Source organism: Tympanuchus pallidicinctus, unplaced genomic scaffold, assembly GCF_026119805.1.
Source record: "Tympanuchus pallidicinctus isolate F22 unplaced genomic scaffold, pur_lepc_1.0 scaffold2, whole genome shotgun sequence".
In the NCBI taxonomy this organism is placed as follows: Eukaryota; Metazoa; Chordata; class Aves; order Galliformes; family Phasianidae; genus Tympanuchus; species Tympanuchus pallidicinctus.
This window is the reverse complement of record NW_026294721.1, coordinates 2,187,030-2,202,229: the sequence shown is the minus strand read 5'-3', so window position 1 is coordinate 2,202,229 and position 15,200 is coordinate 2,187,030. Positions and strand designations below refer to the sequence as shown.

The window sequence follows — 15,200 nt, the reverse complement described above, 5'->3', positions numbered from 1 at the left end:
CTCCAACAGCGTTGTGTGAAGGAGGATGCTGTGCAGGCTGCCCAGCGCTCGATCAGCTTGCAGCGTAGCTCAGATCCGTGCAGCGTTTGCCTTTGGTTGTTTTATTTCGGTGTTTTCTTGTTTTCCCTCCCCATGCACTGCGTGCTCGCTCTCCGAAATGTATCATAATGGCTGTGCTTCATCCTGGCTCCCAAACCAAAAGCAATTGGTCCGGTTCGACAATCAGCAGCGAGATGAGATGCATCTTCCTATTGCTTTCTCTCTATTACAAATGCTGCCTGGAACAAAGGAGAAACCTTAAAATATGATCTTTAAAACGGTAAACAGTCCGGTACAATTTGAGTTCTTTATTCCAGTTTTTGGAGAATCAAGCTGGGGTCGCGCAGCCCCACTCCTGCCTGTAAGGATGTGCTCTTTGCTTTCCAGTCCTCCATCTCCATCTCCGACAGCTCTCTTCCATCCCATGTTTCCCATTTTTCTCCATGTTTTACCTTTTCTCAGCTTTAAGGCTCCCCTGTCCTGTGGTTCCCTCTTCTTGTGGCCAGGAAGGCCAGTGGCATCCTGTCTTGCGCCAGCAGTAGTGCAGGCAGCAGGAGCAGGAGGGGTTCATCCTGCTGTATTGACACAGACGAGGCTGCACCTCGAGTGCTGCTCTCAGTGTTGGTCCCCTCGCTTACAAGCCATTCATTTGGGGAGTTAAAAAGCCCATTTGTGAGGCTGTGCAGCAGTAGGTGAGGCTGAGACTTGGAGATTTGCACTTTGTAGCAGCAGAAGAGCCTTTTAGCATCACTCTGACAGCACAAAGGCTTTCTGCACCCCAGAAAACCAGGTGGGATTGGGGTCCCTAATTACCCCTTCTGTGCACATTCATTGAGATTGCTGTGTCTTGCTTTGAAAAAACACTCCGTTGTAGTGAGTGGAGAGTGGGAATTTAGGATGTGGAGATCCGTGGAAGGTTGGGCAGGTGCTGGATGATGCACAAAGCAAAGCCCTGAGCTCATCCTTCTCAGCATTGGTACCACTGCTCCAGGGAAAGCAGGGCGGAAAGACCCCCTTTAGTGGGTGGGGGGAAGAAAGGAAGAAAAGGGGAGAAAGGAGGGGAGGGTGGGAGGCAGGGAGGGAGGGAGGGCAGGAAGGAAGGAGGGAGGGCAGGAGGGCAGGAAGGAGGGAAGGAGGGAAGGAGGGAAGGAAGGAAGGAAGGAAGGAAGGAAGGAAGGAAGGAAGGAAGGAAGGAAGGAAGGAAGGAAGGAAGGAAGGAAGGAAGGAAGGAAGGAAGGAAGGAAGGAAGGAAGGAAGGAAGGAAGGAAGGAAGGAAGGAAGGAAGGAAGGAAGGAAGGAAGGAAGGAAGGAAGGAAGGAAGGAAGGAAGGAAGGAAGGAAGGAAGGAAGGAAGGAAGGAAGGAAGGAAGGAAGGAAGGAAGGAAGGAAGGAAGGAAGGAAGGAAGGAAGGAAGGAAGGAAGGAAGGAAGGAAGGAAGGAAGGAAGGAAGGAAGGAAGGAAGGAAGGGAGGAAAAGAGGGAGGGAGGGAGGGAGGGAGGAAAAGAGGGAGGAAAAGAGGGAGGAAGGGAGGGAGGGAGGGAGGGAGGGAGGAAAAGAGGGAGGAAGAGAGGTAGGAAGGAAGGGAGGGAGGAAGGGAGGGAGGGAGGGAGGGAGGGAGGGAGGGAGGGAGGGAGGGAGGGAGGGAGGAAGGGAAGAAGGAAGAAAGGAAGAAAGGAAGAACTAACAAGTGTGTTTTAAGGGTGAATAGTCACTGTGATTCATCTTTTCTGTTCAAGAGTGGAAAAGCAGAGGGTGGGGTGGGGGAATAATGCTCAGTGACACATCAAAGCCTTCACTCCAGCTTTGGAGAGGCATGCAGGGGATTAGTCACCCCGTGGTAGCACAGCACCACGAGCAGCAGCTCCTGTCCCGCAATGGCCAACTCTGCTGTAACACAGCGTGCTGCAAAGCCAGAAGTTGGGGATGACGGGAATCGGTGCTGCGAAAGCACTCAGCAGTCGGACCAGCCTGATCCCAGCGGGCCAACCCAGAGCTCTCCTCCTCCCTTTGTCAGCTTTCTCTGCTTTGCAAAAGGATGGAGTGAGATGGCAGACACTGCACGGGGCTGGAGGGAGAGGCGCACAAACCCGCTGCTCCAGCAATGTAAAGGAGCAGCAGGAGGGGACGGGGAGCGGAGGGAGCGGCAAGATTGTCTTCCAGCACAGCTGAGCTATTCTCATGGCTCTCTGCCACCCTTTCCTTTTGCACTTGCTCTTGTCTAACCCTACTGGGAGCTGCTTCGCCGAGCTCAGCACAAACCACCACCACTTGTTACATTGCAAAGCTCCTGCTGCCTTTTTTATCTTCTCCCCCTCCCGCTGCCGATCGCCTGAACGAGATCTCCTTGTTTTCACAATCCTGCAGCCCAAACCCAACCTTCCTCCAATCCCGGGGCACAAACCCCTCCTGCCTTTCTGGGAGCACCTCCAGCCAACCCTTCTGCTCGCCGATAGTTCCCCATTCCCAGCAAACCCAGCTCCTCCTTGGCAGAGCCCGAGACATGACGTCAGGGTGTTTTTCTGCAGCGCTCACAGGATGCCGCAGCCGGCCAAGAGCTGTGTTTATGTTGATAACATTACAAGTATTTCCTCCCTGTTTCCGAATCAGCAGGGAGGGAGCAGAGGAGGGGGGGGGGAGGGGGGAAGGGAGGCTCGAGTTGCTCCGGGGTAGGGCTCTGGAGGCCCTTTTTTTGTAATGTTAGGAACCGGGCACGGCGAACCGCTGGCATTTGTTTGGGGCTGCCCTGGGGGATTGGGAGGATGCAGAGAGCAGAGGCTGGGGCAGAGCTGGCCCTGCCGTGGGGATTTTGTACTTGCTTTCTCCTCCAGATCCATTTTTACAGTGATAAAACAGCTGATGGCCAGGAACAGGAGCAGCTCCAGGGGTTTTGTTTGATGAGCTGGTGATGCCCTAGGGGCTGCCTGGGTTCCTTTTGCTTTTCATATTCACAGCCTTGTCATAAAGCCGTAAAAACTGTTAGAATCATCAAATCATAGAACGGTTTGAGTTGGAAGGGACCTTTAAAAGCCATCTGGTCCCACTCCCTGCAGTGAACAAGGACACCCACAGCTCCATCAGTGCTCAGAGCCCTGTCCTGCATTACCTCCAGGGATGGGGCACCCACCACCTCTCTGCTTAGAGCTTACCCAGGCCTACCTGCATTTTGCTTTCTTTATAAAACCAGGCCAAATCTCAGCAAAATGCAATTATTTGGTGCCATTTCCCCCTCACACGATGTTAGAGGTAATACCATGGGGGCTGGAGGGGCAGGCAGTACCTCACTGCTGATGTCTCTTCACTCAGCAGAGCATCACCCATCTTGTCTTTTCTGGGCTTTTCCAGTGAGAGCCACGGGCTGGTCCAGGAATCACAGAATTGTTGAGGTTGGAAAAGAGCTCTGCAGTCCCCAGCCCATCCCCACCACATCCCTCAGTGCCACATCTCCATGGTTCATTAACACCTCCAGGGATGGGGACTCTTCCACTTCCCTTTGCAGCCTTTGCCAACTGCCTGACCACTCATTGGGAAAAGAAGTTTTTCCTAATATCCAGCCTTTCCTCCCAGCCTCTCCCTGTCCGCCCCCAGGAAGCAGGAGATGGCACAGATTGCCATTCATGGGGATTCTCACCAGCAAGAGCCAGCTCACATCATTCAAACTCTTAAGAAGGGTTTGGAAGAGATTAAGATCTGTTTCTCCATGAATGGGTTCACTGTGGGATGTGCAGAGCCCATGTGAATCATAGAATGACTGAATGGCCTGGGTTGAAAAGGACTGCAATGGTCATTTAGTCCAACCCCCTGCTGTGTGCAGGTCACCAACCAGCAGCCCAGGCTGCCCAGAGCCACATCCAGCCTGGCCTTGAATGCCTGCAGGGATGGGGCATCCACAGCCTCCTTGGGCAACCTGTTCCAGTGCCTCACCACCCTCTGGCTGAAAAACTTCCTCCTCATATCCAACCTAAACCTCCCCTGACTCAGTTTTAAACCATCCCCCCTTGTCCTCTCACCATCCACCCTCATAAACAGCCGTTCCCCTTCCTGTTCATACGTTCCCTTCAAGTATTGGAAGGCCACAATGAGGTCTCCTCAGAGCCTTCCCTTCTGCAAGCTAAGCAAGAACCCCTCCTCCCTGTGCAGTGTGGGCATAGGATGAGCTGCATCCTGGGTCTAACAACAAGGAACGCTGTGCTGCCAGCAATGTTCTCCACTGATCACTTCCATTTTTGCCATGTCTTCGTTAGGAGGGAGGCGAAGAATGTAGGCGGGTGGTGCTGGTGGGAGGATGCTGCTGGTGGGGCTGCATCTTTCATGACATCAGCCTTGTCCCCTTGCCCAGAATTTGGGATGGGTCTCAACTGAAGCATATTTGAATCGATACAACAAGAGCAAACAAGGCAGAGTGAATGAAAGAGGAAGGAGGGATTGCAGGAATGAAGCCCTTTCCGGAAGGGCTGTTTCAGGAGCTTGCAAGCTTGGGGCTGGATGATGATATCTGACCTCATACTTTTGATTGCCTCTGGATCCATACCTGTTTCAGAGCAGATAACCATACCCGTTTCTTAGGAGCTTTTTGGAAGGAAGAAACAAGCAACAAGCGCCGTAAAAAAATGTTGAGCATGCATTTAAAAGGGCTGAGGGAGAAAGGTTGGGGATTGTTCTGGGAAAAAAACAATTTTACTGATGTCATCATCCTGTAATTTAATTTTTCAGGACGCTTCCTGGGAAGAAATGCACGGCACAATGCATGCACAGCACAGGCAGAGCTTGCAGATTGCTTTGGGTTATTCTCTGTAGGATGGCTGTTTGGGGCTTTGAATTAGGCTTCCCCAAATCCAGAATAACCTACAAACCTCCACCATGTGCTTGAGTGCAATGTGAAAAAGGGGATGTGGGTGTCCTGGAGATGGGTGATGGAGGGAGGTGAGCCAACCTCCCCTCTTTTGTACCTTTAGGATCACGGCTCTTTGCTGTGCATTGCATTTAGGTTTCATCATGGCACTCTGACGTGTGCACTGTTACATCAACTCCCTGCTGATTTCCAGGTGGGGATGTATGAACATCCAGATAAATCCTTCCATCCACGTGCATACAGGTTTGGGATAACAGTTCAAATAAGTGTTTTTTTTGCTCTTTTTCTCAGGTCAACATGGATCTATGGTTCTTTGTCCTTTTGCTTGGAAGTGGCCTGATCAGCGTAGGTGCTAACAATGTCACAACAGGTAAACCTCGCTTATTGTCTCCTCTCTTCTTCCCCTGAATCCTCTTCAGGATGGAAGGAGGAAATGCTCTTGTTCTTGTGACTCACCCCTTCTGTTAGTTGTGCTGCAAGGGTGGCAAACTGTAGGTGCTCATAGAAGGGACCTGCAGGTTTTTCCCATGGCAAACATCGATCCTCTCTTACAGGGGCACTAATTCTTATTCCTTCCCTACATCACAGTATGTGAGCTGCTTTTGTAAGACTGGCATCACCGTACTGTGCAAAGTGCTCTCTCTCCTAGACTTGAGATGTGTTGGTTGTTTTTTTGCTTGTAGTTACAGCAGCACAAATCTATAGCACATAAATCCTCCAGAAAAGTAACTTACGGATTCTCCTTTGTGCTCCTCATCCTCACAGAGCCACCCACAACAGTGCTCACCTCCACCAGGATCCCCACCAAAGCTCCCACAGCAATTCCTGATGGTGGGACGACGCTGAGAGTGAGCAGCCTCACCGTTAGCTCTCCGATGACCACTTCTACCCCGGCGTCGGAGCTTCCTACAACCACAGCCACCAGCATCACCCCCAATGCCACCACTGCCAGCCTCAATGCCTCCACTCCAGGGGCATCAGTGCCCACCTCTGCCTCTGTGGCCATCTCTCTGCCACCCAGCGCGACACCGTCTGCCCCGCACACTGCACTGCCCAGCACAGAAGCGGAGACGACCGAGAGGAACGTCAGCGCGACGGTGACGACGCAAGAGACCTCTTCTGCATCCCACAACGGTAGGTGCCGTGCTCATAGGATCACAGAATCACAGAGCTGTAGGAGTTGGAGGCACCTCTGGAGTTGTCGCATTCCAACCTACCCCCAAAAACAGGTTCTGAACAGCAGGTTGCTCAGGAAGGCAGCCAAGCAGGTTTTGAGTATCACTAGAGAAGAGCCCAGCACCTCTCTGGGCAGTTTGTGCCAGGGCTCTGTCACTGTCAAAGTCAAGAAGTTCTTTCTCGTGCTCAGATGGAACTTCTCAGATTCCAGTTTGTTCCCATTGCCCCTTGTCCTATCTCAGAGCACCACCAAGAAGAGCCTGGCCCCATCCAATTGGCACACCTCTGTTTGTCCAGGCTGCCCTAATTGTGGGCTTGTTTCATGGAACAGAATCATAGAATCATTAAGGATGGAAAAGACCGCTAACATCCCCAAGTCCAACCCCATCCCCACCATGCCCATAACCACGTCCTTCAGTGCCACATCTCCACGGTCCTTGAACACCTCCAGCAATGGTGGCCCCACCACCTCCCTGGGCAGCTGTGCCACTGCCTGACTGCTCTTTCTGAGAAGAAATGTTTCCTAACATCCAGCCTCTTCATCTTCTCTTGTTTTGCTGAGCAAGTAGGAACGAGAAGACACTTTGGGGCAAATTCCATGGCAGTGTGTAACAATATGATACACTGAAGTGAGTAAGTGCAAAAAGATTCATCCTCTCCTTAGTTCAAACAAGGGAGAAAAACAGTCACAGAACCACAGAATTGTAGGGGTTGGAAGGGACCTCCAGAGATCATCGAGTCCAACCCCCTGCCAAAGCAGGTTCCCTACAGCAGGTCGCACAGGTAGGCATCCAGGCAGGTCTTGAACATCTCCAGAGAAGGAGACTCTACAACCTGCCTGGGCAGCCTGTTCCAGTCTACAGAGAGCAGCCTGTAGAAGAGAAGGCTTCAGGAAGACCTCCTTGGGGCCTTTTAGAATGTAAAGGGAGTTGATAAAAAAGATGGAGAGTGACTGTACACTTTTTGCACTGTTTTGTGATTCTGTGATTCTGATTCTGAAAGCTGCAGTTTCTTGCCAAGATGTTGGGTGTATACCAGACTTACAGTCTCATTCCACTTCCGACCTCAAGGATCATGAATCTCCAACCCCTCTGCCACATGCAGGATCTCCGACCTCATTTAATACCAGCCCAGGCTGCACAGGGCCCCATCCAACCTGGACTTGAACACCTCCAGGGATGGACAGGGCATCCATAGCCTCTCTGCACAGCTGTTCCAGCACCTCACCACTCTCATAGTAAAGAACTTCCCCTCGACATCCAACAGCTCCTAAAGAGATGCCGTCGATCAGGCTGTTCCATGCACTGAATGTCTCAAGTTTGCATTTCCCAGCAGATCCAACAACGCCTCTGTTAGCAGTTTTTATCCCTTACCTTGGGCTGCTTTAATCTTTCAAAGATCTGGATGAACAGATGTCCATACGGTCACCCTGCTGTCGTTGCCCTCTTGGCACATCGCAGAGGTGACCGCCAGGCATGTGGAGTTTGGGGTGATCTAAGCTCCTCTGTACATCTGTGTGCTGAGTGCACCCTTTTCCTTTGGGCATTTTTGGGAACTGCAGCCTGGTGAGTCTGCCATCACGTTGTCTTTGCTGTTGGCCTTGAGATTGAGGCTGAAGGACGTTCACGGCCCACAGAACACTGCTGAACTCATCCAGTTTGCTCCTCAGCCCCAAGCCCTCCACAGTTTTTGTGACTTGGTTACTCCTTGTGCACTGCAGCGAGTTGGCCATGGAATCAGCAAGGCTTCTCTCTTGCTGTCAGTCCCTAAAACAAATGCCCAAGCTGATTCTTGCTTTATTTCAAGTGATTTGTCAAAGAGCAAAATTAGTTTTAGGGCTGCCTTTTCCATTCATCTTAATGGGAAATTTGGAAAGCAGTCATCAGAGCATTAAGTGCTGCTCAGGAGATGGAAAAGGAGAAAAATAGGAAATGCTTCTCCCAGTGGCTCACAGACCAAAAAGTAAAGTCATACATTTTCAGGTTTCTCCTTCTAATCAGCAAAGCTACAAATCTGCATTTTATACCTTTTTTCTTACGACTGAGGGAAAGCTGAAATGCATTTCCATATCATGGCTTCGGGAGCAGATATTTTAATAAAGAGATTTGCAAGGAGAAGGTGACAGCTACTACATTTGTTGCTATTTCAGTCTTTGATCCTCACTTAGGAAAATGTTGGTTGCTAAGAGACCTCTGTTTTCTTTTTCTGCAGGTAACTCTGACAGAAGAGGTAAGAGATTTGTATTTCATTACTCTTTATTCAAGCCCTAAGTAAAGGCATTTTCAGAAGCGTTCTGCTATTAGACAGCTCTCCTTATCACCCGCTTTCAAAATGGCTTTTACAAAGCATATCGAGCTCTTTAGAAGAGGCATATTGATATGTTAATAAGAGTTGGGCTCCTGCTTTTCAAAAATAAACAATTCAGCACCAATTTGTACTTATCCTCTGAGATAGGAGGAGTTCCTGCTGCACTCACTGCGTGTATCAGCACTGCCTTCTGCAGGGCTGGATGGAAAGGTTACAAGCTGCTCAAGAAATGTCCTTCTCCTTTTTTTGCTTATGAATTGTCTTTATTGACCGTGACTTGCCCTGTTTGATCAGGACCCGTTCTGCAAATGATGTGAATACTTATCATTCTCATTAATTTTGCTGGCAAGAAGTAGCAGAAATCCATTTCTGGTAATATAATAGCACTTACACTCATTTTTCCATCTCTGATTCAATGACTGAGTTCTGAGAACCAATGTTGCTAACAGAGTATTTGCAATTACTCATTGCTATAGCAGCAGAGGAGCCAACAGCCCAACAGCAGGGCAGCCTGTTTGCTTTCTTTGTGTTTTCATCCTGGCCCTGATGGCGTTGCAGCTTTGCACACTACATGGCACTCCAACTCACTCTGCTTTTTCCTGAAGTCATGTGGAAATTGGTGCTTTGTCACTGTCTTTCACAGCAACACCAAACTCTTGTGTTGTCTGCAAGTCCTTCCCCATCCCTTTTTAGCCTTGTAGGAGCTCACGGGATCTTGGTCTTATAGGACATCTGTAAGCTGTACTTGTGCTACTGCTGATACGGTGTGATCCATTGCAGAGAGAAAGGGAGAAACTAACCATGGAGTCCTTGGCAGGCTCTTTAAAAGGCACTGCCTGCTTGGGAGCAAAGCTGCACGGGTATTTAACACTTTACTTGCTCCAGAAGTGATGCTTTCAGTGCCGCGTGATGGGGCTGTGATATGGTTTGCACATACACACCGGTCCTACAGAATGAGAACAGATGGCTGGGTTTGCCATTAGGTAAAAATCCCCTCTGATTTTCCGGTATCTTGGTTGGATTTTAGATTCAGAAGTGACTGGGATATCCTCTGCTTTGAGCCCTGTGCAGCTGTCCTTGAAATATCACACAGAACTGAGGTTTTGGTGCAGGAACTTAGATCCCAATGAACTGTCCTGCCTTGGCCATGATAGATATAGGCACAGATCAGTGGGAACTTCTTTAACTTACTGCTTTGCTTCAGTTATTGTAAAGCCAATTGCCAATGAAAATGGAGCCTGCTCGTGCCAAGCTTAATGACTTATCCCAAACTGCAGTGTCTGTTATGGCTTCCTCTTATTTTGCTTCCCAAGTGCTACTGGGAAGGGGATCCACCAAGAAACCAAACGGAGGCTTTGTCATGAATCTGGTTCTGTGGGCTCTTGATGAATCATGGAATCATTAAGGTTGAAAAAGACTTCTAAGATCATCAAGTCCAGCCCCAATCCATCCCCACCTTGACTGTAAACATGTCCCTCAACACCATATCTCCACTGTTCATGAATACCTCCAGGGACAGTGATTCCACCCCTTCCCTGTGCCAACGCATCAGCACCCTTTTCTGAGAAGAAACGTTTCCTTATATCCAAGCTGACTTTCCCCTGATGCAACTTAAGGCCATTATCTCTCATCCTTACTGCGTACCTGCACCTCATCCAACCAATGGTGTGTCTGGCAAGCCTGGCAGGCATCGAGCAGGGCTTTACAGCAAGAGGGTTTGATAAATTCAACAACATGAACCACGAAGATGAGCCATGGCAGGGGGGAGGTGAGGGCTAGGAACAGTTACCGAGTATGCAGGAGACAGAAATATGTTCAGATGAATTTCTTTTTCGCTGCTGGGCTTTGGGGGGATGCAGATGGAAAGAACAAAGACAGGGAGAGGTGGGTTTTTATTGTTTGCAACAGTAGGTCTCCACCTTCACATCACTGTGCATAAGTCAGATCTTTTGTTCAGAATCACTTTTCTAGAGCTCCTGATTCCAGATTGAGTGAGCTGATGGAAAATGAAAATACCCCTCTCTGGCTCTGCTGCTGCCCATATTTTTCTGGAAATAAGCTCTTTAGGGCTGTTTTCCTATCTGTTAGTGTGGCTTGTCTTCCAGCTGCCTCTGGGTGATGAGCTTGCTCCAAGCACTGCTGCTCTGACCCCAGGGGCAGGTAACAAATAGCTGGCAGCAAACCTCAGCCCTGGGCTGAACACAATTGGAGTCAGGGCGTAGCATGGAAACATTGCCTGGGCACGAAGCTGGAAGAAAAATCATGGCTATCTTAAACAATATGGGATCTGTATGGTCCTACAAAGGCCATCGTTTTCACCTATTGTAATATAAGGATTCTTACTGAGCTCTTGGACGAATTTAGAAACTTTATGTATGGGCCTTTATAGGGCACTTTTAATCCTGTTTTTGTTTTGCTTTTTATTGTGGGGCATTTCTAATTGTGTCCCAATCGTGAAAACCCTGGTGTGGCCACTTCTCCCCCTCTCACAACTTTCTCAGCAGGAGTTTGCATCCATGATGCCACAAGGTTTCCCAGCAGAGCTGCTCTTAGAAAAGATCAGGGTCCTGAGACTGGTGTTGACAGCTTTTAATCTAATCTCAGCACGCTCCCTTAGGTCACGTATTCCATCTTCACCAAACCACAGAATCGTTAAGGTGGGAGAAGCCCACTGAGATCATCCAGTCCAACCAGCCGTGACAAATGCAACCCTATGGAACAAGTGGGCTATTTTAAAAGCAGGAATTGTAGAGGAATGGTTAAGTGATGGCACTGGGTGGGTTTGGATAGCTATTGGTAACTGCACCTTTCTTTCTTTGTTGCAGATGAGACTCCAATTATCGCTGTGATGGTGGCCCTGTCCTCCCTCCTAGTCATAGTATTTATTATTATTGTGCTGTACATGTTAAGGTAAGAAGGGCTTTCATGCTGTCTTATTTGACAAATGATGTATTAGATGGTTAGCTGAAGGACTGGCTGCTCTCTATTGTGAGCTTTTTGTTCTGCTTCCTAAGCTATGCAAGCCTGACACAAGCAATGTTATAAAAAGAAATCTGGAAGGATAATGAAAATTATATTTGGGGCTATTTAAGAATTGTTGCTTATTCATTTCAGTATAAAGCTTTTCCTTCTCTGTTCAGTTAGTGAAACGGTAACATTGAGAAGGATGGATTAGTCAAAGCCCTGCATGTGCAGATAAGAGCAGGCAAGGTCTCCTTCCAAGGCTCAGGTTGATGGATTGAGGAATCTGGTGAGGCTACACAGAATTCCCCAGCCATAAAATCTTCTGCATTATTCCTTCATTCCCATCACGATATCAAACATGACCCAATGCCCACGGACAGCCTTGGGTACTAAAGCTGCGTGCTGTGGGAGCAGGTTTGTCCCAGCAGAACCATGCAAGGCAGTGGGTGCTGCAGCTGTTTGGACACACAGGGCGATGCAGCAGCTGGAGCTGCAGCACAAGAGAGCCTTTCTAAGACAACATTTGAAAAATCCAAGCATCTGGGCTGCTCCAAATGATGCCTTCAATGAACCCAGCTCCTGAGCGCACGTCTGCTCAGCTGGAAGAGAGTGTTTATTCACCTGCAGTAAACATTTTAATTTGCTCAATGTTTTGATGATTAAATAATTAAAAGGGGAAGAAAAAAAAAAAAAAAGCAATTTCCTTAGCAATGGTGGAAAAATTCCCTTCGTCTCTTGGCTCGGGGCCCATCTCACAGCAGTGAAGCTGAGGAGGGTTTGCTATTCCAGAAGGTTACCTGGCATCTCGATGGCCAACTCCTGACTTTCTCCATGCCCTTTTCTTCTTTAGGTTCAAGAAATACAAGCAAGCAGGGAGTCACTCCAACTCCTTCCGCCTGCCCAACGGTCGGACAGATGATGCAGGTAAGGCATGACGTGGGAACAGAGGTACAGATGAATCACCACAGGATCATTAAGGTTGGAAAAGACCACCAAGATCATCAGGTCCAACCATCAACCCATCACCACCATGTTTACTAAACCACGTCCCTTGCAAAACATGCCACGTGCTTGCAAACCACGGCATGCCGAGCATTCTTCAGAGTGGACCATTCATCCATTATTAATGGATTATTTGACTTGTTTGTTTTCTTCCCATTTGTAATCATACAAAATTATGTTAAATCATCAGAAAACAGAGCTCTGCAGAAGCTCCAGGAGCCCCTGAGCTCAGCACTGAGCCCAGTGCAGTGACAGCACCCAGCGAATCACTGCTGGATGATGCTGTTTTAATCTGTTCTGAACTCTCACTGTTTTCCATGATTTTGACAAACCTAAACCAACAATTCTCTTCCTAACTTTAATTCCATCAACAAATGTTTTCCCTCAAGTGTTTTAATACGTTGTGATGATCACTTCCAAAACTGAACTGCTGGCAGTTCCCCCTTTAAATTAGGATGACAGCTGAATAAAACTCTTGTGAAGTTCTTCACATTGACTGCAGGCACCAAATTAACATTGTGGAGATAAAGCTGGGAACACATCGTTTTTTCCTTATGAAAACCTTGAAAGATAGGCAGAATTTACAAGTGCAATTAAAAAGTCTTGTGCCAGCCTGCTGTAACGTGCTTATCTACTGTAGGAGTTGAAGAGGAACCTCAGTGTCTCAGGGGCAGTCTCAGTGATCCTTGTGGATCCCTTCCAACTCAGGATATTCTATGATTCTCTGAGTCAGACTCAGTTCAGATCCTTTTTCTGAGCTTCTTCCGTATTAACCACACACATACAAGGGAGCACTAACTGAAAATCAGCAATGTTTTTTCATGCTGGCAGCTAAAACCTTCCCTGCCCAAGCTTTATATTGCTGTAAGCTAAGGTGTTAACTTCATAAACCCTCAGTTGTGTTGATATAACCCTCCTGTGGCCTTTCTTGGCTTCGCTGGTGTTGCTCAGCAGAAACCAAACGCAGCAGCTACCTTTACTGCATTCACCTGGGAGCTGTGGCATGGTCACTGTGCCAAACTTCCCATGTTAAGGAGGGACTTCAGAGTCTTCATAATCAAATGGTTTGGGTTGGAAGAGAACCTTAAAGCCCATGTGGTTCCGACCCACTGCCAAGAGGAGACACCTTTCACTGACCGGGTGCCCAAAGCTCCATCCAACCTGGCCCTGAGGATCTCCAGGGATGGGGCACCCACAGCTCCTCTGGGCAGCAATGCCAGAGCCTCAGCTCCCTCACAGTGAAGAATTTCATCCTAATATCTCAGCTACATCTCCCTTGTTTTAGTTTAAAGCCATTATCCCATGTCCTGTTGCTGCAGACCATGATGTTCATCCCCCAGAACTGGTGACTCGATCCTCATTTCAGCATCCTGGCTCTATAACAGGGCAGTGCTCAACTCCAGGCTGCTGATAGAGTCCCAGGTTATCACAGCACCCCCACATTTTCCTGGACAGCCCAAAGGAGGAGCAAATCACAGGAGCGGGGACAGCCGAGTGTCCCTAAACGCGGTGTGCCCACAGTGTGGGAGCTCTGTGAGGATGGGTACTGGACACAGAGAAGCATCTGTGGACAACTCTGGCCCTGGGTGTCATTGCAGAGCCCCAGAGCATGCCGCTGCTCGCCAGGTCCCCCAGCACCAACAGGAAATACCCACCTCTGCCCGTCGACAAGCTGGAGGAGGAGATCAACCGCCGCATGGCAGATGACAACAAGCTCTTCCGAGAAGAGTTCAACGTGAGTGTCTTTGCTTCTCCTCTCCTGCAGCACGAGGGATGGGTGGGAGTTAAGGAGGTTGTTTACTCCAGTTCATTCCAATGGACACAGCCAAGCCGGTGCAGAGTGGCGTTGGTCTTTCAAAGCGACGCAGAGGCTCCTCTGTTACTCTGCAAAGCAGTGGGTGTTTATTGCAGGGTGGACGGTGGTTATCTGCAGCCATGGAGCAATTTCATGGCTGATGAGATGAAGAGGTTGATGGAGAGAGAATTGAAAAGCAGCTCTGTCTTCTTTCCCTTAAATTGCACAGCTCGAGCAGGATGCTATCTGTAAAGCTTATGACACACAACAGAAGAATTCTGGTCTCATTTTGTAGAACAGCAGAGACAAAACAGCTGGTACATCAAAGGCGAAGCCACTCGGAGATTTTTACATATTTATTGCAAAGCACACAAAGAGGCTTTCGCCCTTGTGACTGGTCCCTGGTATCTCTCTCTTGTTGCCTGTGTCCCACCCAGCTGCACTCGGCTTTGCTAGCAAGCAGCACCATGGGGTTACATTCTTCTGTGTCCAGGAGGACTTGGGATGGAAGAGCTCTGAAAGAGTTTCCCTGCCTGCTGGTTTCCTCCCAGATAGAGCCTTCCCTCCTCCTCCTCCTCCTCAGGGCTGTAACAGAAACACTGCCAATATGAATTGCTGGTAAAGCTGTGTCATGGTGTTGTGTCAAATGCAGAAACAGCCGAAACAAGAAATTGAAACAACTCTACTTATGTGAATAAGCTGGTAGCTCTGAAACTGAATGATGACCACTTAGAGCACAACAGCTGGCCTTCAGCACTGATCAGTCTTGGCAATAATTCAGATATTGTCATTACCCCACAACACTTCATCATCTCTTCTGAGATGTCAGAAACTTGTTCCTGATGTTGCTGAGCTCTCTGACTTCTTGTGATGCTGAACCTGGTATGGTTTCATTTTGGCAGTGCAGAAATAGAAGTGATGAGGGAGGGGACAAAGTTAACTACTGGCTGGAGTGTCATAGCATATTGCTTAGGAACTGAACTAACTGGATTCCCCATGGCTTAATTAATGAAAGAAAATCCACTGCTGGTCTGATTGCACTGCAGGTGCTGTCTGCAAGTACATAAAA

At 48.7% G+C, this 15,200-nt stretch overlaps 1 protein-coding gene across 4 annotated transcripts in view; it reads left to right on the top strand.

The window, feature by feature from the left end:
* The window catches only part of PTPRA (protein tyrosine phosphatase receptor type A), a 95,807-nt gene that overhangs the window by 69,061 nt on the left and 11,546 nt on the right, over positions 1–15,200 (top strand). For 3 of the 4 annotated variants that reach the window (XM_052682460.1, XM_052682458.1, XM_052682461.1), the window contains 6 exons: positions 5,179–5,257; positions 5,653–6,021; positions 8,275–8,292; positions 11,196–11,280; positions 12,185–12,258; positions 13,935–14,071. In XM_052682460.1, the coding sequence (XP_052538420.1) occupies positions 5,179–5,257; positions 5,653–6,021; positions 8,275–8,292; positions 11,196–11,280; positions 12,185–12,258; positions 13,935–14,071 (762 nt within the window). The remainder of the gene's footprint in view (positions 1–5,178; positions 5,258–5,652; positions 6,022–8,274; positions 8,293–11,195; positions 11,281–12,184; positions 12,259–13,934; positions 14,072–15,200) is intronic. The other variant, XM_052682459.1, reaches the window with a different exon arrangement.